Source organism: Neomonachus schauinslandi, chromosome 6, assembly GCF_002201575.2.
Source record: "Neomonachus schauinslandi chromosome 6, ASM220157v2, whole genome shotgun sequence".
Lineage (NCBI taxonomy): Eukaryota > Metazoa > Chordata > Mammalia > Carnivora > Phocidae > Neomonachus > Neomonachus schauinslandi.
In genome coordinates, this window is record NC_058408.1 from 43459757 (window position 1) to 43484635 (window position 24879).

The following is a 24879-nucleotide window of genomic DNA, read 5'->3' on the forward strand; positions in this document are numbered from 1 at the left end:
GTGTGGAGATGACTTAAATAAATAAATAAACCTTTTAAAAAACGCAGAAGCAGACCTATAAATACAGAGAACAAACTGACCCTGGCTGGGAGGGCGGGGGTGGGGGGATGGGTGACATGGGCGAAGAGGAGTGGGAGATACAGGCTTCCAGTGACGAGTGAGGGAATCGCGGGGATGGAAGGTACGGCATGGGGAATGTAGTCCGTGATATTGTGATAGCGGCCTAGGGTGCGAGATGGGAGCTACAGCTGCGGGGCGCACAGCATAACCTATAGAGATGTTGAATCGTGTTATACGCCTGCAACTAACGTAAGACTGTGTGTCAGCTATACTAAAAAAAAAGTAGTTGGGAAAAAGGGCAAGGAAAGAGGGAGAGGGAGGGGGGAGGGGGGAAGGGGGGAAGGGAGGAGCCAGCAGGCCAAGAGAGTGGTGTTCAACATCTAGAACAACTGGGAATCTACTAGACACTGTTGGTGGAGCGTCTTACCAATTTCAAGCTGAAAGGAAACCTGCTTTTCTTAAGTCTGGGTTGTAGGAACCAGCTGGAGTCTTTAGGACACGTTGGCTTGAATTCTAGTCGCAAGAGGAACATGATTAAGTTTCCCGGCAGATGACAGTTTGACCTAGGGACAAAGGAAGCTTCTATGCTTCTGGTGATAGTTCCCCGTATCCACAACTATGCCTTTGACCAACCTCTCAAAAAATAAGGGATAGAAAGATCTGTTTCTGGGGCTATGGTAGGTGCTAGCAATAGAAAGTGGTACTGGTCCAAGAGACAGCCCAATTAATAGGTAGATTTAAGTCTTTCACAAACACGGTTGTTAACAGGAGAAAATAGAATCAATAAATAGGAAGCACCTACAGGAGGATTGGTTGATAGTAGGGCTCTTTTTTGGTTGTACTTTGGTTTTGTTTTTTAAATATGTCACCCAGTGCTATGTTCACACAACTGTGGGTAATTCTTGCACACACAGATGCACACTTTGTGCTCTATTCATCATGGACAGCAAAGACAAGTTAGTACATATTAAGGGCGCCTGGGTGGCTCAGTCGGTTAAGCAGCTGCCTTCGGCTCGGGACGTGATCCCAGGGTCCTGGGATCGAGTCCTGTTTCGGGCTCCCTGCTCGGTGGAGAGCCTGTTTCTCCCTCTCCCTCTGCCTGCCTCTCTGCCTACTTGTGCTCTCTCTCTCTCTCTCTGTCAAATAAATAAAATCTTTAAAAAAAAAAAAGTACATATAGAGAGGGAGAAACAAGTAGTTGTTAGAGAAGTTGAGTTTTTTTTTTTTAAACTATGTTATTTGTGTATTCTCTTTCTTGGCAGTGTGTTTCTCCTCTTTGTTAGAAAGCGTTTAATAGTGTAATATGATAAATATTAATCCACTTAAAGAGTATAGCCAGAGTGCGTGGCAATGACTCAGTGTAGCTCTGTGGAATGAATATACAGCAGCAGCTGAAAGAATCTAAAAATGGTCAGGTTTGGTCCAGCCATGAGCTGCTGGGAGAGGGTGTTGGAGAGCCTTATAGAAAACTGGGGATGACCCCATGGTGATAGAGACCCAAATCCCAGCAAGCACTTCCAAATTCTCCAGTTGCTGTTACGGTGTGGTTTGAGTCGGATTTGCTCAGCTTTGGGGCATGGAGTCAGCATCCAGAATCTTTTGGATTTAGCAGCTGTTCCTGTGAATCAAAGAACTTCATAAAGAAAAATTAAAAGGAAAATGACTCCATTTTAGTGGGCTTTCAATCCTCCTGAAGAGCCCACATCCCTTTAGGTTATGCGGCTGCACTGTGAGTCACTGGAGTGGGTCATCCCAGCAAAATGATCAGTGAGAATGTAATTAGAAATTTAATTGGCTTAGCTGGAAAGCCTGGCCCGAAGACAAGGTTATTAGTCTTAGAGTAGACAAGGAGCCTGCTGCTTAGCAGAGAGATGGTGATGAAGGATTTGCCACACCGTCTCTTCTTCTTCATTGCGTAGTCCGTTGCTCGCCCAGCATCCACGAGCCTGGCTTTTTCTTTTCCTTCGGGCCATAGACATCCCAGGCTCAGTGTGAACAGCTTGGTAGGAAGTGGTGGAGCCCAAAAATGATTTCTAGCTTATGAAATGATAGCTAACATGCATTACTCGCTTACTCTGTGCCGGGCGCTTTTCTAGATGCCTTCACCCGGGAAGGAACCTTCACAAGTCACCATATGAAGCAGGTGCTATTATTACTTCCATTGTACAAATGAGGTAGCAGGGGCCGGGGGAGGGAGATGAAGGAAGCCGCCGATGGTTGTAGAGCGCAGTGGCAGAGAGGGTGCCAGCCCCAGGTGTTCGCTGATGTCCAAGATCATAACGTAGAGACCAGTGGTGGGTTTGGGAGCCAGACAGCCTGGGCACTTCCACTGTGTCGCTCTGGGCGTGTCCCTTTTCCTCTTGCTGCCCCAGTGTCCCCATCGGTAAAAGGGTCCCCAACCCCATGCTCTTTGTATCACAAGAGCCTGTGAGCATCACATGAGGTTTGTTAAGCACATGGTAGACAACTCAGTAAACTGGAGTTGATGGAGTTTTTATTATTAGGACAGAGATCGGTGTCGCAATTTCCTGGAACATTGGCTTTTTAAAAAATCACATTCCTGTTTAGAAGGAAGCTGTAGAGGCCATATCTTTGGTCTAAGACTATTTATTAACGTTTTATTTTTTTATTAATATCCAGAAATTGGCAGTGAATTTTTCAGTATTTTTTAAAGAGTGGGGAAACGGAGCCCTGGAGGAGTGGATAAATGGCCTCTAGTCTTCACAACAAGCCATTGCAAGGGCTAAAGTTGTAATCCAGGGCTCTGGTGGAGGACTGTTCCCTCTTACTCCTTCCACCTGAAAGTAAAAAGTATCCGAATGGTATCCTTTTATCCCCAACAGCAGACAGTTAGATGTCCAGGAGAAACTTCATGGATATTATTTCCTAAGATCTGGCTAATGCATTCTGTTTTTTCCAGAATATTTCCATATACTATGCCTTCTTCAGTACTCGTAACAACTTGACAACCTGTATGTGTTAACACGCTCCACCCACCATTCTAGAGACGAAGAAGTGAAGCTCCCGAGCCTGAGCTGCCAGGCTGAGTGGCATGTCAGTGACAGAGACCGTTCCCACCCTGTGCCATCTCCCACTACATGGTGGCTGCCCAGATTACTAGCCCGGTGACGCAAGCTTAATCCCTGTGTGACTTCTTAGTCTCCCAATCAGCCGGGAGAGATTTGTCACTTTCAAGGGAATTTGTTGTATATGCAATCTCAAATGCCGAAGAACACATCTTACCAAAAACTGCAGTCAGTCCATGTATGGTGAATGAAGCCAACAGCATTAATAATCCCCAAAGTGGTCACAGATTTTGGATTTCACATCGATTTCTCATAGATATAGCAGCGAGGCTTATTTTTAAGGGATGACTTTGTGGGTTCAGCCACACGGCTATCTTCAACTCTTGTAAGCACATGTGTAAATCCTGAGAACCTTTTGCAAATATTTTGAAATTCACTCTGTGTATTTGTGTGGTTTTCCTCCCAGGACATCTACATTCTTGAGACCTGTATGGACATCAGTGATATTGGACTTCTTCTCTTAATTTTATTATTATTTTTTACATATCTATGACCCTGAATTACTCAGACTATAACATTTGGGTAATTATTTAAAACAATCTTAAATAATAATTTATCATTATTAAATATAATTATATATTTATATTATATAATATAAAAATATAATAATGTTACTTTAAAATACAAGTGTAGATATATATTTAAAGGGTTCCCAAAAGGACATACCCTCTTTTTAATTTTTATTTATTTTATTTTAATTTTTTTAAAGGTTTTATTTATTTATTTGAGAGAGAGAGAGAAAGAGTGTGAGGAGGGGGAGGGGCAGAGGAGGAAGGAGAGAGACAAGCAGACTCTGCGCCAAGTGCAGAGCCCGACACGGGGCTCCATCTCACAACCCTGCAATTATGACCTGAGCTGAAACTAAGAGTCTTGCACACTTAACCGACTGAGCCACCCAGGTGCCCCTAATTTGTAAATAGTACTCATTTTAGCATACTTTTCTGAGCCCTCAGATGCACATAGACCGTATCTATAGAAGCCTTAAAAGAGCTTATTGGGACACAAAACTGAAACAGGAAGCTGTTTTCTGTTTTTTCAGCCCACTTGTTCACAATCCCTAAGAGCAGCTCACGAAGGAGGAGTTGGGACAGGTGTTTTTATTTTCATAAGAGAGTTTGAAAACCCAGTGCTATTAGTTTGGAAGTTTTGGAATGTGACATAAAGTGGTCATGCTCACCGTAAGGACCTGTGCATGTCTCCATGTTCACTCTGCAAGGTTTGAAGGAGGCCGGAGGGAGCAGTGCCAACTACATTCTTTGAACGCCCGTGACGTGTGAGACACTGAATGAGGCACTTTATATATTTTAGTCCAAAGTCTTGCAATAGCTCCACAAGGCATAGGTGGTTACCCTCCCTTAAAAGAACTGATGAGTAAGCCGTTTGCCCAAGGACACACAGCTAAGTGGCAGAGCTGGTTTTGAAGGGAGATTTGTTGGATTTCAAAGTCTGGGCTCTTTGACCCTCCAGCTTTTAGAGCAGGATTCTCTAGATAATGTCCTGTAAAATACAACGTTCCTCAAGATAATCATAGATGTGGCCTGTAAGAATGTCAAAGAATGTTTAGAAATACTGGCATTAAAATTTAAACAAGGTCCATGCCTGCTGAAGGTATTATTATATTATAAGTCTCTGAGGGATCAGTGAGCACTATTTCCCAAACTTTTCTCAACACAGAATGCCCATTTTCATGAGATGATTATTGATTTCTTTCAGAAGGGTGTTTTGCAGGGTAACCATTTTGGTCTATGTGGGCCAAACCCAAAAGCCAAGTACAATCTTTTCCATTTTCTAAGAAGAATTCATTTCTGAAAAACTGTAGGGAGAATTTTCTTGGATTGAAAGCATAATTTCCATTAATTGGAATGGGGAAAAAACGGATTTCTGAGTCCCAGATTGACACCCATTTGTGTTAAAGAAAAAAAAAAACAAAACAAGTGGATTGTATTAAAGAGAGATATCGTCTGTTGAATGTTATTTATCAGAGCATAATTCAGAAATTTTCCTTCTTAGCTCTGTTGGCTGCCTGCTTATAGGTCAGGAGCGTGGAGGTCTGTGCTTGGCAGCCCAGGAAGCCTCTCTTCATGCTCATCTTGTCAAATATTCTCTTGCCTTAGGTCCTGAAACTCCCACCCTCCTGCTCTCTTGACCCTCAGAACTCTGCTCCCTTGGCTTCCAGTGTCCTGAGACTTCTTTCTGCTTTGATTATGAAAGGCCCCCTAATTAATGGGGTTCCATTTGTGTCTGAGGCTCCTCCCCTCCTCGTTCTATCTGCCCCCAGAGCGATCTTACACCTGCTCTGCTTTCCTACTCAGCCTGTGTGCTAAAGGCTCCTAGATCCTCACCCCCAGCCTCTTTCTTGAGCTCCAGGTGAACATTTCCACCTTAATATGCCACTGGAAAGTCAAGTTCACAATGTCCAAAACTAAACTCATGATCTTCTCTTGATGCTTCAACCTGAGATCTTGCTCCTTCTTTCCCATTCTCTTTGGTAAATAGCTTCCCATTGCTTCTAGTGGCGCAAGTTGGGACCTTGGTGTCATCATGTGATCCCCACCCCCTCATCGTCTATTTCTGAAGAGGGGAAGTCTGTTCCTTCTGCATCCACGTGGCTCTCTTAGCGATTCCCTCCTCCTCTTCTCACCCAGACTCCTCCAATCCAGGGCATCCTGTCACAGGAGGATGTCTTTCCGAGGAATGGTGTTCCCTTCCCTGAGGCATCCTGCAGATGGCCTTAGAGATGCCTTTCTGAACTGTGGGTCTGTAGTTCCTGAGCCTCTGATACTTCCCTGTTACCCACAAATGGATCTGTTATTCTTCTGTCAGCTCTTATTTCACTAGGAGATAGCATTTCCTAACATATATAAAGCGCCGAACCCAGTGTCTCACATGTGGTAGGTGCTCAAAAAATGTAGTTTATAACATTATCACTGAGGGCCCCTTCAAGCCTTGCAAAGTTGACATGGCATCTTTCACTGACTCTGTGAATGTGGCTAATTTCAGGTTCCACATGTGGCAAAAAGCCATTATATCGGCACAGAGCCAAAATCTTCATTGATTGGAATTGTATCTACTAGTGAATCAAAAACTTACAGAAAAACTGATTACAAAGAAAGGAGCAACTGGTTAGTGTTCTGTTGGCTTTATCGATTATGGGTGGCCTGGTTATCATGGTTCGTTGAGATACGTGGATTCTTTGATAATTCTGCCAGCACAGGGAGGTTGCAAAGTAGGTGAGGTCCACCTCTCACCACCTTCCTGCTCATTTTTGGTCCTCCTCTGACTCTGTCCCAACAACCCTAACCTCTTTCTTGGCATACGTGCCTTCATCCAACAGATTTCTGGGCATCCTCTTCGGGTTGGATTCTGCACTGGGGCCCTGGGGACAGAGCAAGGAACACAAGCTGAGGTCATCCTGAGTAAGCAGGACTGCAAGATGGCTATTTGGGATTTGGGAGTCAGAGGAGATTTCCCTAGGGAAGTAATATTAAATCAGGACCTGACAGCTGAGGATGGGCCAATTAGGGGGAAGTTCTGGGGAAGGGGCCTTCCAAGCTGGGGGAGCAGCAAGGGCAGATACCCAGAGGAGAGAAGCCATTTGGCACATTTTACACACAGGCTGGGGGAGCTGGGAGCTGGAATGGAGTGAAGGAGAGTAGGCGATGTGCTGGGAGAGGTCGAGTCCTGTGGGCCACGATACAGAGTTTGCATTTTCTTCTGCTTATAGTGGGGAGCCACCAGAGAACGAAACAGCTGAGTAATGTGATCTGAATTCCATTGTTAAAGCAGCATGAAAGGAGGGAAGGGAGGTGAGGATGGAGGCAGGGAAGAGAGTGGGAGGCAGGGTCCAGGGAGAGAGAACAGACCTGAACTGGGGTGGGGGAGGGCGAGGCAGTCAGATGAAGAGGCTGGGTTCTGGAGGGGTGCATTTGCTACCCTGAGCACTTCTTGTCTCTCATCAACTCGCAATCCAAGAGGGCCCACTAACAAGTAAGAGCATGTCTATACAGAATCAATCACAGGACAAGTGCTCGGTGCACTAAACCAGGTGAGATGCACAGGGAAGGGGTGATGCCCCAAGGACGAGAATGTCCACCACTCCAGGTAGGTAGAGATATTTCTGGTTAGGAGGCCTTTTCATACTCAAAAAAAAAAAAAAATGAATAAAATCACACTGACCCTTAAAAGATGGCTTTTGCCTGCCAGAAATAAGAGAAAATGTTGCTTGCTTTCTCATACTGTCTTTGAGGAGGCTGATGCGCTCATTCCCAAACTGTCCGTCTTCTTGAGATCTCAAAGGATTCAACAACAGAAAAGAAAAAGAAAAAAAAAAAAAAGGATTCAACAACCTTCTTTTAAAAAGCAGTGGCTGACACACTACTTAATGTTCGATAGAGAAGTACAAATGCTTCCAGGAGTAACTTCCATTTCTTTGCTGGAAGAAGCCGCGCCTGGCTGTGAGCTCTCATGGGGTTGCAGTTGTTTCCTAATGCCCTATAAACTAAATACTTCCTTTTCTTCTTTCCTTCTCCCCACCTCGTGTGTTACAGGTTCTCTTAGCGCTGGATGTGACAACTCTGGACGGTGCAGCTGCAAGCCAGGTGTGACAGGAGACAGGTGTGACCGATGTCTGCCAGGCTTCCACATGCTCAGTGACGCCGGGTGCACCCGAGACCAAAGGCTACTGTAAGCACCTGCACCCCCCACTGCAGCTTCTGCCATGAGGGATGACAATGACATTAACATCCATGGCCACTTCCATTACTGAGCACCAACTGTGTGCCAAGTGCTGTTTGAGGACTTCCCGTGGGTTATGCCATTTAATCCTTACAGTAAGCCTCAGAAGTTAGGATTAGCGTCACACTCATGTGGAAGATAAGAAATGTAAACCCCGAGGGGTTAAGTTTACCCAATATTACTGGTGGGGGTGGACCTAATATTCAGGCCCAGAAACCTACGTTCTTCACCCAGATGATTGCCCTGCTTTAGATGAACGAGGATGGAGGTAAAGCGCCCTCCAGATTCTTACCTGGGACCCATTTCGACCCAAATGAATTTGGACTAGAAAAACTTTTCTGCACAGTTTTATTACCTTTTAGTTTGAAGCATTCTCTATCCCACGTCATATTCTTTCCCAGAAGAGTGGCACCTGGGTGGCTCAGTCAGTTAAGTGCCCCACTCTTACGGTTAAGTGTCCCACTCTTGATTTCGGCTCAGGTCATGATCTCAGGGTTGTGAGATTGAGCACTGTGTTGGGCTTGAGCTGGGTGTAGAGTCTGCTTGAGATTCTGTCTCTCCCTCTCCTTCTGCCCCTCCCCTTGCTCGTGTGCGTGCTCTCTCAAAAAAAAAAAAAAAAATTCTTTCCTGGAAGAAGATGGAGCATACATTATAAATCACATAAGCAATCAAAGGGATGCAGAGCTGGCAGGTACTGGCATGGCTCAGGGGAAAGGGAGCTCGGCAGGAAAGGCGTTAGCTAGAAGGTGCCCGCAGAGGATCACTTCCCAGTGCCCCCTTTTCCAGCCCCTTGCCCTCCATGTTGGCGCCGGCCTGGCTACCACTGTCCCAAGTTCTCTCACCCTTGGGACTCTGCACAGATTGTTCTCTTCCAGGCTTCCCTGTCCCCTTTTAGACTGTCTTCAGAGACCCTTCCTTCGGCCGGGTCTGCCTTTGGAAATGCTTCTAAAGCATGAAGTAGATCATATCACTTCTCTGCTTGCCACCCTCCAGTAGCTCCCTGTCCTCTCAGAATGAGATGGAGACTTCTTTTGTAGGCCAGCAGGGCTCTGCAAGATCCTCCACCCCCTCTGCACCCCCAGCAGTGGACTCCCACTGCTTTTCTTTCTCCCCCTGGCCCCCTGCACTCAGTCCCACCAGCCTGCCTTCCCTTCTTCAAAGGAGCCAAGCCAAGGGACCTTGGCCCTGGCCTAGAGCACTCCTGGTTCCTACGGGGCCACAGAGAGCTTCACGGGCTCCATCCCCACCTCATCCACTCCTCACAGAGGCCTTGCCTGACCAGTGCCCACCCCTCCAAGTTCTGACTGATGTTACTTCACATCTCTTGTTTGTCTGTCTCTCCCACCAGAACGAAAGCCCTGTGTTGGCTTTGTCTTGTTCATACTGCATCCCCAGTGCCCAGAGTGGGGAGAGGCACACAGAAGGGGCCCCCCACCCGGTTCCAGCTGGCCTTAGGCTTCGCTGCCATCATTGTTCATGTTTCTGCCCTGCCTGGAGACTCCTAGAGACCAGGATCCTATTTCTTAGCGTCCTCAATGCTTAGCAACCAGTAGATGGTGCCTAATGTTTGTCAAAGGGTCCAGATAAGTGGTGTGGAGGGGCTAGGACAGGAGGAGAGCCTCACAAGTGAAAGAGGAGGACTGGGAAAGGGATCTTCAGGGAGCCTGACAGCTTGGGACTCTGACTGGATGAGAAATGTGAGGGGGAGGAGGAGCCCATCCCGGTTTGGGTAGGATTTGGATGGGGTCAAAGGGCAGTCAAAGGAGGGGCAAACAGTAGGGAAAAGACAGATTTGGTTTTAGACCCATGAGATAGATGCCTATGACTGTGTGCCCATCTGAGTGATACTAGTCAGTAGCCAGAGCACTAAGAGATTGTGCCAAAACTAAATAATGGAAACACTGAGAAAGTCTTGCAACCAAAAAAAAAAAAAAAAAAAAATCAGCCAAACTCAGCAATTCCTCTCCTAGGAATACACTCAAGAAATATGAAAACATACATATCTGCGTAGAAACGTATGCTCCTAGCAGCATTATCCATAGTAGCTAAAAAAGTGGAAACAACTCAAATGTCTATCAGCTGTTGAATGGATAAGCAAAATGTAGTCTATCCATATGATGGAATTTTATTCAACCATAAGAAAATGAATTACTGATACATGGATGAAGTATAACATTGGATGAACCTTGAAAACATTGTGAAAGAAGCCAAACACAAAAGGCCACAGATTGTACAATTCCATTTACAGAAAATGTTCCGAATAGGCAGATCTGTAGACACAGCAAGTACATTAGTGGTTGCCTAGGGCTAGGGGGAGAAAGGGAGGGTGATCGCTAGGGGCACAGGGTTTCTTTTTGGACTGATGAAAATGGTCTACAATTGATTGGGATGGTTGAGAATCTACTAAACTCTACTAAATTCTACTACTCTGAGAATCTACTAAAAGCCAGCAAATTGTACATTTTAAATGGGTGAATTGTGTCTTTTTAAAATTTTTTATTTTTTTTTAAAGATTTGATTTATTTATTTAAGAGAGAGAGCATGAGGAGTGGGGAGGGGTAGAGGGAGAGGGAGAAGCAGACTCCCTGCTGAGCGGGGAGCCCAATGCGGGACTCAATCCTAGGACCCCAGGATAGTGACCTGAGCTGAAAGCAGACACTTAACTGACTAAGCCACCCAGGCACCCCTGAATTGTGTCTTGATAGAAGTGTTGCAAAAAGAAAGAACTAAATAAACGAAAATAGCAAGTAGATGGAATCCATCACAATGAAAGCAGTCATCACTGAATTAAACAATAGAGAAGCAAATGATAAATTAAAAAAAAAGCAACTGAACCAAACAGTCAACCAAACTAAAACCAAACCAAACTGAACTGTTTAGTGATGGATTTGGCTCACACTCTGGCGCCAACCCCTCTTCTCCTTGAGGGTGGGTAGCAAGCAGTTCATGGACCAGCTGTCACCCTCAGAGTAGCGTGAGCCTAGACAACCGAGTCCTTAAAGGGCCTGGGAGAGATGAGTGTGGACAAGGGGAGCCGAGAGGGGCCTCAGTGAAGATGAAGGATTTACTCAAGTTGGTGACATTTACTTAGAAGCACTTGATCTTTATGTGGATAGCCGGGAAGCATTTGGAGACACATCTCTACTTTTCTTTGTCTTCTTTCCTAGAGACTCCACGTGTGACTGTGACCCAGCTGGTATCTTGGGGCCCTGTGATGAGGGCCACTGTGTCTGCAAGCCAGCTGTCACCGGAGAGCGCTGTGACAGGTCTGTGTGAACCGTGGCCCTGCGGACACAGCAGGGAGAGCCTTTTGGCAGCTAGCATGAGAATTCATCCTCTGAGTGCAGTTGTGGAAAAGGGACACGTAACAAATAGAGACGATCTCTATCCTGCCCGCTGGCCTCAAAATCCTAGCTTTTAAAAAAAAATACAGCTGAGCCCCCCAAATCTCCCTGGACCCCATCCTTTTGCAGGGTCCAGGGCCCCAGGGAGTCCCCTTGCCAGCTGACTCTGAATCCCAGGCGCTCCCATACAAGGTGGCATGCAACGATGCGGTCACCTGACTCAGCTTGGTCCCAGAAAAGGCCTGGCCTAATTAAGCATGTTGCGAAAATGCTAGTAAGAGGAAATATGGCCATATATAACCATCATGTGCAGCAAAGGAAACGCCCAGGGATGGGCTGGTGCTTGCATGCACACACATGAGCCGGGAGGAGAGGTAAGAGCCCTTTGGGCCCCGGGCCATGTCGCGGCAGGTGGCACAGGAAACAGCGATCCACCCTCCCTTGCTGCTTGCGGACAGTCCTTAAGGACAAATTGCTCAGACTTAAAACGCTTCCCTCCCCTACAATAGCCGGGAGGCTGGGCGCAGAGGTAAAGGCATTCTCCTCGTTTCCTTAAAAGTAAGAAAGCAGGGGGCGCCTGGGTGGCTCAGTCGGTTGGGCGGCTGCCTTCAGCTCAGGTCATGATCCTGGAGTCCCTGGATCGAGTCCCGCATCGGGCTCCCTGCTCGGCGGGGAGTCTGCTTCTCCCTCTGACCCTCCCCCTTTTAATGCTCTCTCTCTCTATCTCATTCTCTCTCTCAAATAAATAAATAAAATCTTTAAAAAAAAAAAAAAAGTAAGAAAGCAGTCCTTTGGCATCCTGACAATCACTTGTACCTGGGCAGAGAAAATACCAGATGCATTCCCAGCTTGTGTTTCCAGGGGGTTCTTCACTGCTGCAGCGCAGGGAGGGGACCACAGCTTACGTGTTAAAAGAGGAGTCACTTTTTGAAAAGGTGTTTCATTTCGGAGTGTCACACAGAAACAGAAAACTACATGAAACAAATGTCGGCACCACCCCTTCTAAGACGTAGACCTTCACTAAAAGTGTGCCATCCCAATGCAACAACCCCCTCCTTTCGAGAAGTGGCACTGTTCTGACCTCCGTGTGATCACTTCCTTACTTTTCTTCATAATTTATCACCTGGTTTCATCCCTCATCACTGTCATTGTTTTGCCTGATTTCCTTCAGTTCCTCCCTTCCCTTCTTTTTTCATTCCCTCCCCTCGCTTTCTGTGCCCCTCCCCCTCTTCCTTCCTTGCTTTTTAATCCCTTTTAATCTGCAGGTTTCCACCAAAGAAACTACAATGATTTTTTTTTAAGCCCTTGCTCTGTAGAGAAAAAAAACAATGCTTATTTATGTACAGCTGTTCTCTGAAGCATTTACTGTTCACAGTTACCCTGCTTTTCTATAGTTTTGCACAATATACAGACTCCCCTCATAGGGGGCAGTGGATTAGACCACATGACTTAGAGGCAGATGGACCCGGTTTGAAAATCTTTTCTCAGTCACTTACCAGCTCTATGACCTCAAACAAGTTTCTTAACCTCTCTGGCCTGGGTGGCTCAGTTGGTTAAGCATCCAACTCTTGATTTCGGCTCAGGTCATGATCTCATGGTCATGAGATCGAGCCCCTCATCAGGCTCCGTGCTGGGCATGAACCTGCTTAAGATTCTCCCTTTCCTTCTGCCCCTGCCCCTGCTCATGCTCGCTCTCTCATTCTCTTAAATAAATAAATAAATAAATAGAAATTGGAAATGACAACTCCTATCTCATAGGGTTGTACCAAGGATTAAATTGGAGAACATACACAAAGTGCCTGCCATAGCATCAGTGCTAAATAAATGATCATTGAAACTTTTATTATTTCATGAAGAAGGATGTAATTAACTTGAACGGAGAAAAACAAGTCCTCCCCAGCTTTTCCTTCTTCTCTGTGGCCCCAACATCTGCGACTTGCCTGGTAGCTGTGGTCCTCAGACAAGCCACTGGCAGGTGGGACGCCAGCCTACATTTTGCTTTTGTAGGGAGCCTCCAGCCATCCTTCTTTGTCATATCCCCACCTGCCCCTTTCCCTGTGGACAGAGCAGGGATATAAGGGGCAGGGATGGTGGGCAGCAATTAGTGTTCTTGTGCGGGCCAGGACAGCTGAGCAGGTGCTGGGGCCGGGACATTTATCTTTCCTTTCTTGGCCCCACCTCCCACTCTTTGCCCCCATTAAACACTTGCTCTAAGACAGGGCCAGCTCTACATCCCCCCTGCCCCAACCCTTCTTGTCCCGCTCATGTGACCTCCATTCAGTTCCTCACCAGGGATGGGGAAATCACTAAGTTCCCAGGCCACCAAGTCCAGCGTGATTGTGCTCTACCACAGGGACAGAAAAGTGAACATTCATGCTCTCTCAGTGGGGGCTGTGACTATCCATCCCATCTGGGAGTGGGGATGGTATGTGTAAGTTACTATTTCCCAGTTCTGGGAATTAATAGGGCCAGGCGGGAGAGAAAGTAGAAAAGATCAGTCATCATATTCTCTATATGAACTAAGAAGTAACTTCTAACATTGTCCTGATCTCTAAAATGCTGCCACAGGTGTCGACCAGGTTATTATCACCTGGATGGGGGAAACCCTGAGGGCTGTACCCCGTGTTTTTGCTATGGGCATTCAGCCAACTGCCACAGCTCTGGAGACTACAGTGTCCATAAAATCACCTCTACTTTCTATCAAGGTAAAGTGTTCTGTTTCTAGAATTTTGTTTTTAACACTGTATAGAGCTTTATGCTTATAGACAACCTCCTCCTCGTCACAGCTTGGGACCTTTGCATAGTCTTTAGCAACTCTCTTCTGGCTTTAAAGGACATTATTTTGTCTGGGCAATAAGGCAGATCCTAATGTCTTGAAAAAGTCATAGCTGCACAGCTGACTCATACCGGTATATGAATAACTTAAAAGAATAACTAAAAAGAGACCAGATTTTCATCTCCCTGCACTTCCCACCTCCATGTATTTTAAAACCACAAAAGAGCCTTTCATTTGGATTGGGGGGGGGGTGGGTTATTGAGTCTTCCTGGAATTCACACTCATTAATAATACTGCTTTCACGGGCGCCTGGGTGGTTCAGTCAGTTGAGCATCTGACTCTTGGTTTCAGCTCCGGTCATGATCTCATGGGTCGTGGGATTGACCCTACAACTCTGCTTGAAAGATTCTCGCCCTCTGCCCCTGCTCCCACTCACATGTGTTCAATCTCTCTCTGAAATAAATAAATAAATCTTTTTAAAAAATACTGTTTTCACATACATTACATGAGTTAATGTATGTGAAATTAGTTATCAAGCTACCAAACCCTATAAAAATCTAGGAGAGTGACATGATTTCAACTTTGAGTTTCTGTTGGAACATACTGGGCCCTCCCCACTCACAAAGGGCAGACCCTGTTTATGTAAATAAAATAAAAGTATGAACTCTACAGGCAGATGAAAACATGCTCTCTTATTATGAGAATCAGACTCAAAGAAGTCAGAGCTGCTGTGGGGTGGGAGCAGGTGAAGTTGAGACCCAAGTGGAATGGGGCATAGGACATTTTAAGGACTGCACACGAATGTGGAACTATTAAGAAACCCCACTAGCTGTTCACCTCTAAGACTTTTTGGCAATCAAGTCTTGCCTTATTTAGCTCAATAGATGATGAGGTTTGTCTGCCAAATGCAGAGTGGTTTTATTTGCATTCCAGATGTTGATGGCTGGAAGGCTATCCAAAGAAATGGGTCTCCTGCAAAGCTCCAGTGGTCCCAGCATCATCGGGACGTGTTCAGCTCAGCACGACGATCAGACCCCATCTATTTTGTCGCTCCTGGTATGTACGGTATTTTTCTTATAGAAGCCAACCCGTAAGCCTAGAAGTCAGGAGAGATAAATGGAGTCAGCAAATGTGAAAACCATATCACCTGGTGTTCAGAAAAGCAGTTATCTCCAGAAGACAGTTGGGGCTTCAGCCCTATTGACAAAGTCATGATACAATAGAACAGGACTGTGTATCCAGGCAGACGGTCCCTGGTTGAGGTTCCTACTTCCGTCAAATGGGAAGTTTCTAGGTTTTCCATCAAGACAAGAAATAAAGACAGAGGTCACATCTGTGGATCTACTGAGAAGCAGATGGAAAAGTGAAAATAAGGTTTTCTCAGTTTTAACCACTTGTACATTAAAAACATATGTATTAGTAGTTCATTTCATTAGCTACTATGTGGTGTTCAGGTAAGTTGTCCTCTTAACCTTTCCAAATTTCAGTTCTCGCAGCTGTTAAATGGGGATAATATATCCTCCAAGGATTATTAACATCAAACATAATGAAGTCTGTGAACTATAAAGCATTATGTAACAAATGGTACTATTCCCAACATACCCGGGACCTTTATGTCCCAGGCATTCACAGGGCCATGCTGTGCATCATCTAACACATGGAATTGTCTTACAACGTGGCCCTTTTAACTTGTCAGTCTCTAACTCTCCTTTGTAGCCAGGGGCAATATGGCCACATCCATGAACCGCTTCTTCTGGAAGGGTGGTTGGGGGCCTGGAGGCACACTGATGACACAGAACTCCAACAGAAATCACCAACAGTAATGCAAACTTGCTAGCTCGTTTACTTCTCCAGTTTCACACTGATCTCAGTCTTTTCAAATTCTGTTTCACAGCCAAATTTCTTGGGAATCAACAGGTGAGCTATGGGCAAACCCTGTCTTTTGACTACCGTGTGGACAGGGGAGGCAGACACCCGTCCGCCCACGATGTGATCCTGGAAGGCGCTGGTCTACGGGTCACAGCTCCCTTGATGCCTCTGGGCAAGACGCTGCCTTGTGGGATCACCAAGACTTACACGTTCAGGTAAAAAGAGTGACTACAAGTGGGTCAGGTGACTGAAGTCCCCTTCCTTTGTTCATGCATTCGATCATTCATTCTTTTAACAAGCTTTTCTGAGCACCTTGCGTGTACCAGACATGGTGTTATGTACAGAAACAGGACGTGCTTCCTGCCCTCAAGCCCTTGACAGGCTAATGGGAGAAAAAGATAAACAGAACAGTACAGTGTGGCTTGTGAGTGACAAGATAGGCAAGGTGGGCACAGGTGTTTGGAACACACAGAGGAGCACAAGTAACCCACATTGGAGCGATCAAGGGGAGCTTCCCAAGAAAACATGACAAGGGAAGAACAGTTTTCTAAGGATAGAAAGGGGAGCGAGGGGAAGGTGAGCAAGGCAGGGGAAATAATCATGCTTGAGGACGTTTTGTGCATTAGGAAATTCTAAGTAGTTAAGCATGAGCGAAGTGTGGAGTGGGGGAGAAGAATACAGTGAGAAGTGAGGTCAGTGAACTAAAGAAAAGAAGTTGGGTTGTTCCTGGAAGGATTCCAGTAAAAAACAAAAACAACATTTGAAAGACCAGTGCAGGGGAAGATGATATGATGCTGTGAGATATCATCATGCTAAATGAAGAAGTATTGGACGTGTCCAATGTAGAACGTGAAAGCTGACTTTTGAAAAGAGTAAGTGAAATGTGCTCAGTTAACAAACCGTTTAAACAACAAAACCAAAAATTAATGGTAGCTCTCTTGAGGGTCAGAGCTTCTTGAACTCAGCAATGTTCCTGATACTAAGTTTTGTGTGGCCAGGAATAGAAAGTAGTCTCTGAGGACTCAGGCCAGCACTGGATGCCATGACCCCTGGGGCTGGGCTTCTTGCACTGGGATGCCCTCCATCACTCCCTGTGGGGTTCATGCTCCCTGCAGAGAGAGCAAACTCCAAGTTCAAGCCTACAAGGATGCAGCTACCCATCCTTCATCCCCCTCTAGGCAGGGCCGTGAAGGGGCTTAGCGGTTCCCACCTTTTTGGGCATAATTTATATCGTGTATACAAATTATAAGACTTGATAAGAGTTGTATTTTTAAGCTTTGGGCTTTAAATCCCTCAGATTAAATGAACGTCCAAGCAGTAATTGGAGCCCCCAGCTCAGTTACTTCGAGTATCGGAGGTTACTGCGTAACCTCACAGCCCTGCGGATCCGAGCTACTTATGGAGAATACAGTAAGTGACGAAGGGAAATGAATTTCTCTCTTAGGTTTGAGTTTGTCTCAGCTTCCTGAGGTGGTGACAGTCTCCAAACAAGTAGGTAAACTACTTGATGGTTTTGATGGAGGGTCTCCTATTAGGTCTAAATTCTTATAGTCTAGAAGTTGTTAAAAGTAATGTTCCTCTAAAAAGAAGTTAACACCAATGAAGAGTGGATAATGCTCCTTTGCTTAAGAGTCTCCAGATTTAGATGAAAGCTGATTATTTGAAGAAGATAATCTACAACAAATGGGCTTGTCCCCTTCGCTAGGAAATGGCATCTACAACTCAGCCCTCTATTCCTTGAGTTGCTGCTCCTTGGGGATTATACTCAGTGCTACCGTATTCAGACATTACCTGTACTCTTTTAACTCCTTTTATTGAACTTCACATGGGGGGGACTCTAATCCCAACTGGAATTCTGTAAATGTGAGTTCCTTGAGTTTTTTAGCACTTATATGAACAGGAAGCATCGCTCGCTGGCATGCCTAATTTCCACATCACTAACGAAGCAAGTCCAACAGGATATAGAAAAGGTGTTTATTAACAATTTTATTGAATCTTTACTTCGAGCCAGGCACATTATAATATATGCATTGTCTCATTTCATTTCACAACCAACGTGGGAGGTCCCTACCACTGTTACTTCTCTTCCACACTTGAGGAAAACACCATGGTAGCAAGTTGTGTGACTTGCCCAATTCTCACAGCTAGCCAGGGTGGAGCCGAAATTTAAACGCTGCCTTTCCTGACACCACAGCCTGTGCGTCAGTCAGGACGGATGGCGGTACGTCTACCCAGGGCATAGTGAGTGAACGCCACCTGTCTTTGTTAGCGAGTTAAGAAAAATAAAATCCAAAGAGCGGCCTGCCTTTAGATCTTTCGACCTCACCACTTGCTCCTTCTAACCCGATCTCCGTGTGGCAGGCACTGGGTACCTCGACAACGTGACCCTGATTTCAGCCCGCCCCATCTCCGGAGCCCCAGCTCCCTGGGTCGAACAGTGCGTGTGTCCCGTTGGCTACAAGGGCCAGTTCTGCCAGGACTGTGCTTCCGGCTACAAAAGAGATTCTGCCAGACTGGGACCTTTTGGCACCTGTATCCCGTGTAACTGCCAGGGGGGAGGAGCCTGCGATCCAGACACAGGTGCGTGAGAGGACACCTGGCCCGGGTGGCCGGGGGCGGTCAGGTGACTGGGGTCTCCCGTGCAAGAGACAGAGCTGTGTAAGGAGGACTCTGCCTGCACTCACTTCGGAGATGGGAAAGGATTAGGAAGGTAGGGCTGGAGTCAGAGAAGATGGACATGGGGCTTTCTTACACTCAATCCTTTTCATTATGGAACATGCCGCGAGGGTGTGGGAAAGGTACCAGGTTACAGGAGACGGCTGTCATGGTTCAGTGCTGGGGGTGTTGTTGGTGTCAAGTTTCAATTGTTTGGAGAGATCAAAGGCAATGTCAGGGCCTGAATGAATGTGCGGACAAATGGTGTCAGGCCATGGGGTAGGGGAGGAAAGTGTTACATTATGGGTGGGAAAGGAAGCTAGGTCTACTGAGCATGGGGGAGCCGCATAAGAGTCAGGGTCATGGCCAGGTTTAGAGTTGGTACTGGGGCAAAGGTGAATGCCGGTGCTCAGGCACTTCGGGGAAAGCTTCAGAAAGGAAGATTTTGGTTCCAGAGCTCTGCCTCCCATGCATCACCCATATTACAGGAAGTGTATTGTTTTACCCTGCTCGTTTCTCTGCCCTCCCTTCTTCCTCTGCCTCCCAGGAGACTGTTATTCAGGGGATGAAAACCTTGACATCGAGTGCGCCGACTGCCCCATCGGTTTCTACAACGACCCACACGACCCCCGCAGCTGCAAGCCGTGTCCCTGCCACAACGGGTTCAGCTGCTCTGTCATGCCAGAGACAGAGGAGGTCGTGTGCAATAACTGTCCCCAGGGGGTCACGGGTAAGGCCCCACACTGCTGCCCCCCGTGCCGGCACCATGAATTCCCGTCAGTGGCTGCTATTCCAAACAGTCTCTAGGGGATTATAATTACTTAGGGTTACTGTAGAAGGCCTCATTCTAAAGATAAGAATGCTCCCAAAGGGTGGATTGAGGAAGGGCAGGGCATGGTTTATAGGGGATGTACGTACGGTTAACGTTGTTTTAGGTTTGTCACTAGGAGATGAAGTTTTCAGATGAAATACGTGGTTTATTTTAAAGATTTTATTTATTTGAGAGAGACAGACAGACAGAGATAGTGAGAGAGAGCATGAGTGGGGAGGAAAAGGAGAAGCAGGCTCCCCACTAAGCAAGAAGCCCAACTCGGGACCCGATCCCAAGACTGAGATCATGACCTGAGCCAAAGGCAGATGCTTAATCGACTGAGCCACCCAGGCGCCCCGAAATACGTGGTTTAACTAAGCTTTACACAATGAACCAGGGTACAGAAGGGAAACTTAGTGGCCTTTTAAATGTCACATCTCTCTCCTGGGGTGCCTGGCTGGCTCAGTCGGTAGGGCATGCGACTCTGGGTCTCGGGGTTGTGGGTTCGAGCCCCATGTTGGGTGTGGAGATTATTTAAAAAAAATAAATAAATAAAAGAATAAAGGCACATCCCTCTGCTGGCCCGTCTGAAAGAAGAGTTAATTCTTCAGCGACAGCCTCAGTGGTATTACTATAAAACTAACTTTTCCCCAACCACCTAGTTAGCTGGCAGGAAGCCTTCTAGCAGGGCTGCTGTGTTCCAACATCGGGGACCACCATGGAGCGAAAGAGCCAAGCCCTTGCCCTGAGCACCTGCCCCTGAGGCTACTGTTCTGGGGTCCAGGGTGGGAAGCTCTTCTAGAAGGACGACTGGTCTTGCTGCCAGCAGATGACCACTCAGGCTTGGGCATTTGTTCCTTCCAGGGGCCCGCTGCGAGCTCTGTGCCGATGGATACTTTGGGGACCCCTTTGGGGAACGTGGCCCAGTAAGGCCTTGTCAGCCCTGTCAGTGCAACAACAATGTGGACCCCAGTGCCTCTGGGAACTGCGACCGCCTGACAGGCAGGTGTCTGAAGTGCATCCACAACACGGCGGGTGTCCACTGTGACCAGTGCAAAGCAGGCTACTTTGGGGACCCGTTGGCTCCTAACCCAGCGGACAAGTGTCGAGGTAGGACTGCGTCCCCAGACAGCTGGACAGGTGGGGTGTGTGTGCACACGCACGTGTATGCGTGTAAGCTTGCTAGCGTGTACACATGTAGGAACATACTGATCGGCGAGGCCAGCAGCAGGTAAGAGGGGGCTGCTTTGGTTTCTCTGACCAACTGGCCTACGAACAGTCTGGACCTTTCACGTGTCAAAGGCCTTAAGACCCCTGCAGCAGGCTTCTGGAAGGCAGAGCTGGAGGATGTCGAATGGGTTAAAGCTGGGTGGGAGAAGAGAAAAAGGTCGAGTTTACATTCCTGAGTGGAAGAGGAGATGGAATGGGGCCAGGCCATATGCCTCATTCCAAGGCTGGCAGGAGGGCTGCCAAGCTTGTTCCAGGACAGCAGGAAACGACTTGAGACTAAGCCCGAACACACGCGGCAGGGGGGTGGGGGGTGGGGTGGAAGGGTGGGCAGCAGTTTAAAAGACCCTCTCAGGAAATCAGTGTAATTGATGTAGACAAAGGTAACAGTTCCAAGTTCTACTAACGAGACTTGGCTTCAACCTCACGGCTATCAGGGTGCATTCCTTAGGGCTGCTTCAGATCAAAGTGTGAATGTATACATCGGTCCTCTTGCTCGACCCTTCTATCAAGCCTCCGTACATGTTATATTCAGGAGGTAAGTTTAGTTCTAGGCAAGTTCAAATTCAGTTTTAGGGTGCTGGCCTGCCCCACAGACTCACCCCTCAGTCACAAAGGTCCCAGACTAGCCTTGGTGCCCAGAACTCAGGGGCTTGTTTATTATAACAGAGCCAGAGAGGGCCTCTGGGCACCCAGATGGGAGGGCTCCTGGTTCCCCAGGAGGTCTGCAGGGAGCCCAGCACCTCCCACTCACCCCAGAATCCCCAGCCCTGGAAATGCCTGAGGACCCTGTGCAACCTGGGGCTTCCACCCAGGAACACAAATCCCACCTGCCCTAACCCCAACCTGTGGGTTAGCTCTGATGTGCTAGAAAGTACCCCATGATAAGGAAAGAGCCCACATGCTATGAGCAGTACTGAGTTCAAGTGTAGTTTTTTACCATACCGATCGTATTACACTGGTTATGCCAATTAATCTCTCTGAGCCTCAGTTTCTTCATACAGATGAATAATATTTAACTCAAAGTGGTTGCAAATATAAAATAAAATAGCATCTGAGAAGGTACACTGTAAAGGATAGAATACTAGTTACAAGGTGCTATTAATAGAGACTTCACTGGCTTTAGACTGTACATTTCTTCACTCCACCATCTGTTGTCAAGCACCTACTACCATGGACCCAATGTGCAGCTACATACTGAGGTCATAAGTCAGTTCCAGCCCCCAAAGAGATCATATGCTAATAAGGAAGACACACAAGTATGTAAGCACATAATGACAGTATACTTAGATATGTGATCATATTACTGTGTGCCGAGTGTTTTGTGAGCGCCATAGAGCAACCCAGAGAATCACCGTAACTCCCTTAGTGCAGTGTCTCACCCACTGGTATATCCTCAGCTCCTAGAACAGTGTGGCACGTAGTAGGTGCGCAATCAATATGAATGAATAAAGGTACTGCTTTTTTTTTACTGCATTTCCTACATCAAAGGCAGCAGAGCAAAAGGAAAAGAGCAATGCCTCTTTCCAAGCCCTCATTCCGGTTTACCATTTACTTGCTGTGTGACCTAGGATATATTACTCAACCTCTCTGAGCTCATAGTCCTCATCTGTAAAATAGAGAGAGATTACATCTGGCATGTAATAGGCCCAGAAGACATGTTATTCCCCTTTTGAGCAAAGCTAGAGTGCCTACAGAATATCCAACAGGCTCACAATTTAATGGGAGGAAAAAAAGAATAAGTGCCACCAGAAAGGGTGGACTGTTGTAGGATCTCTTTATCCACACCCACACCAAACAAACTTCTAGATGATTCCTAAGATCTATCTATATTATAAATGTGCTTAGAGGCACAGGCAAGAGATGAATCTAGCACAATGTGAACTGACTTTGCCATTGGTGACTTGAACTTCCTTTTATCTTTGCCATACCTCCAGTTTCTAGAATTAGCTTGATATGAATGCTTTCTGTTTGTCTGTGTTTTGTCTCTAGCTTGCAACTGCAACCCAGTGGGCTCAGAGCCTGGGGAATGTAGAAATGATGGCAGCTGTGTTTGCAAGCCCGGATTTGGCGGCCTCACCTGTGAGCATGCAGCACTAACCAGCTGTCCAGCTTGCTATAATCAAGTGAAGATACAGGTGTGCATGCTACCCAACCCTCACCCCCATGAGTAAAATTGTTAGGTGTCTACTGGGTGGGTCTGTCACAAATCTAGGACCCTCTTAATCTCCTGGGGATGAGGGTGGAGATTACTATTTCTTTCTTTAAAAACTTCCATATAGTAGTAATAATGCTTCAGGTTTGTGCTCTTATATACACTATTTTCAAGATCCCTTTTGAAGATACTGTCTGATTTGGTACTCTTGATGACTTAGTCAATTTGCAAGAGAAGGCATTCTAAAGTCAGTCACTGAGCAAAGTCTCCAAACATTTGCAATTTTTCAGTCACATGGCCAGGTGGAACCAAGAGTCCCACCCTGAATTCCCTGATTATTGGTTCCACCTGGCCACGTGACTGAAGAATTGCAAATGTTTGGAGACTTTGCTCAGTTCAGTACTCTTTACACTTACAACATGCCACTTCCTAGCTGGATTTTTTCCAAGAGATGTCTTTGTAAAACAAATGAAGAAAAACGTAAATATGTAGAAGATTTGAGGAGTCTAAAAGGTGTCAAGGCTGCTCAAACAAGAATGGCCTCCAGAAATTTCTCATTCACATTCCAGAGAAGAATGAAATTGTTGTTGTTAATTATTGTTATTTTGTTGGGGTGAAGGGCGAAGGAAGAAAAGGCCCAAACAGAACCCCAAAGGTAGAACAAACTCGTTTTTTTTGGTTAACTTTTCTATTTAACCTGCCCTCTATAGCACTTTCTTTGTTCCAGACACTGTTCTAAGCACTATCCAAATACTAACTCACTTTGTCCAAGTAATAACTATGAGATATTATTATTATCCCCATCTAATGGGTAATGAAAGCGACTTGCCCAAGGTCACACTGACAGCTAATGAGTAGTGGGGCCAGGATTCAAACTCTAGGCCCTAGCATCTTTAACTACCATGACATGCCAAGCATTTCTGGGCTTTTAGATGTTCTCCCCTGAGTACCTGGTATCGGACTGTGATCCCCACCACCTGTTCTGACTCTCTTTCCTGTGTGGTTTCAGATGGAGCAGTTTATGCAGCAGCTGCAGAGCCTGGAGGCCCTGGTTTCCAGGGCTCAGGGTGGTGGCGGAGTGGAGCCTGACACAGAGCTGGAGGGCAGGATGCAGCAGGCTGAGCAGGCCCTTCGGGACATTCTGAGAGAAGCCCAGATTTCAGAAGGTGATGAAGGCCAATTGCCCTTTAGACAGAAGGGAATTTATAATCTTCTGTCGGGTATCAGTTCAGTGGGTGTCTCTGTCCAGCACTTGGAGAGATAAAAGGACTGTGATCTCCTGGGACCTGAATGATGGTGATAAGAGAGTGGCTGCATGCATTCATTTATTGGGTTTTTACCATTTTGCCGTTAGCCAGTCAAAGTCACTCTTCAACCCTCCCTCATGTCCTGTTCCCCTGTGCTGACTCCAGAAGTGCTTATCCTCCTTTTCCTTGTTGGCACCAGGTGCTAGTAAATCTCTCAGTCTCCAGTTGGTCAAGGCAAGGAGCGAAGAGAATAGCTACCGGAACCGCCTCAGTGACCTCAAGACGACTATGGAAAGAATCCGGGCCCTGGGCAGTCAGTATCAGAACCGAGTTCAGGATACTCACAGACTGGTCACTCAGATGCACCTGAGCCTGGAGGAGAGCGAGGCCTCCCTGAGAAACACTGTAGGTGTCACCGGGTTCAGGGTGCTGAGGATCACTGCCATATCGGGGCACCCACCCGCCGTCTCTCACATTTTTCGGTCTACCTGGTAGAGAGCTGAACTTCTCTTCCTTGAAATAGGCGTACCTGTTCTTTGTGTTCTTGGGCTTCCTGCAGTTTCCCATTTTACTGCACTTATGTTCTTCTTCCTAGCTCATTTCTTGTTAGCCATAACCTCATGTTGGCCCTCTCTCTTCTGCCTTCTTACTGCACACCTCCTAGCTTGTTAGCTCCTAGTGGGCAGGATTTAGTTTTGCTCACGTCTGCATTCTCAGCCCCCGGCACGTGTGGGGCTGTGATACGTTTGCCGCATGAATGAGTGAAGGAATGAATGAGTGAATGTTCATTTCATGAACAAATGAAACGGGAGGAATGGTGGGGAGAAGGAAGGAATCCAGTGAAGACAGGGTTCTGAAAAGGGGAAAAAACTGTTGCCAATGTGATTTTCTTAATGATGTCGTTTGGAGTGTGAC

The 24879-nt window shown here is 46.6% G+C and overlaps 1 protein-coding gene across 2 annotated transcripts in view; it reads left to right on the forward strand.

Annotated features, from left to right (window-relative positions):
- The window catches only part of LAMC2 (laminin subunit gamma 2), a 56394-nt gene that overhangs the window by 18416 nt on the left and 13099 nt on the right, over positions 1-24879 (forward strand). Inside the window, exons 3-14 of one of the 2 annotated variants that reach the window (XM_021682772.1) lie at positions 7694-7829; positions 11048-11146; positions 13793-13929; positions 14934-15056; positions 15895-16084; positions 17167-17279; positions 18231-18449; positions 19072-19254; positions 20200-20445; positions 22555-22700; positions 23727-23883; positions 24164-24369. In XM_021682772.1, the coding sequence (XP_021538447.1) occupies positions 7694-7829; positions 11048-11146; positions 13793-13929; positions 14934-15056; positions 15895-16084; positions 17167-17279; positions 18231-18449; positions 19072-19254; positions 20200-20445; positions 22555-22700; positions 23727-23883; positions 24164-24369 (1955 nt within the window). Of the gene's footprint in view, positions 1-7693; positions 7830-11047; positions 11147-13792; positions 13930-14933; positions 15057-15894; positions 16085-17166; positions 17280-18230; positions 18450-19071; positions 19255-20199; positions 20446-22554; positions 22701-23726; positions 23884-24163; positions 24370-24879 lie in introns of those variants that run through there. The other variant, XM_021682773.1, reaches the window with a different exon arrangement.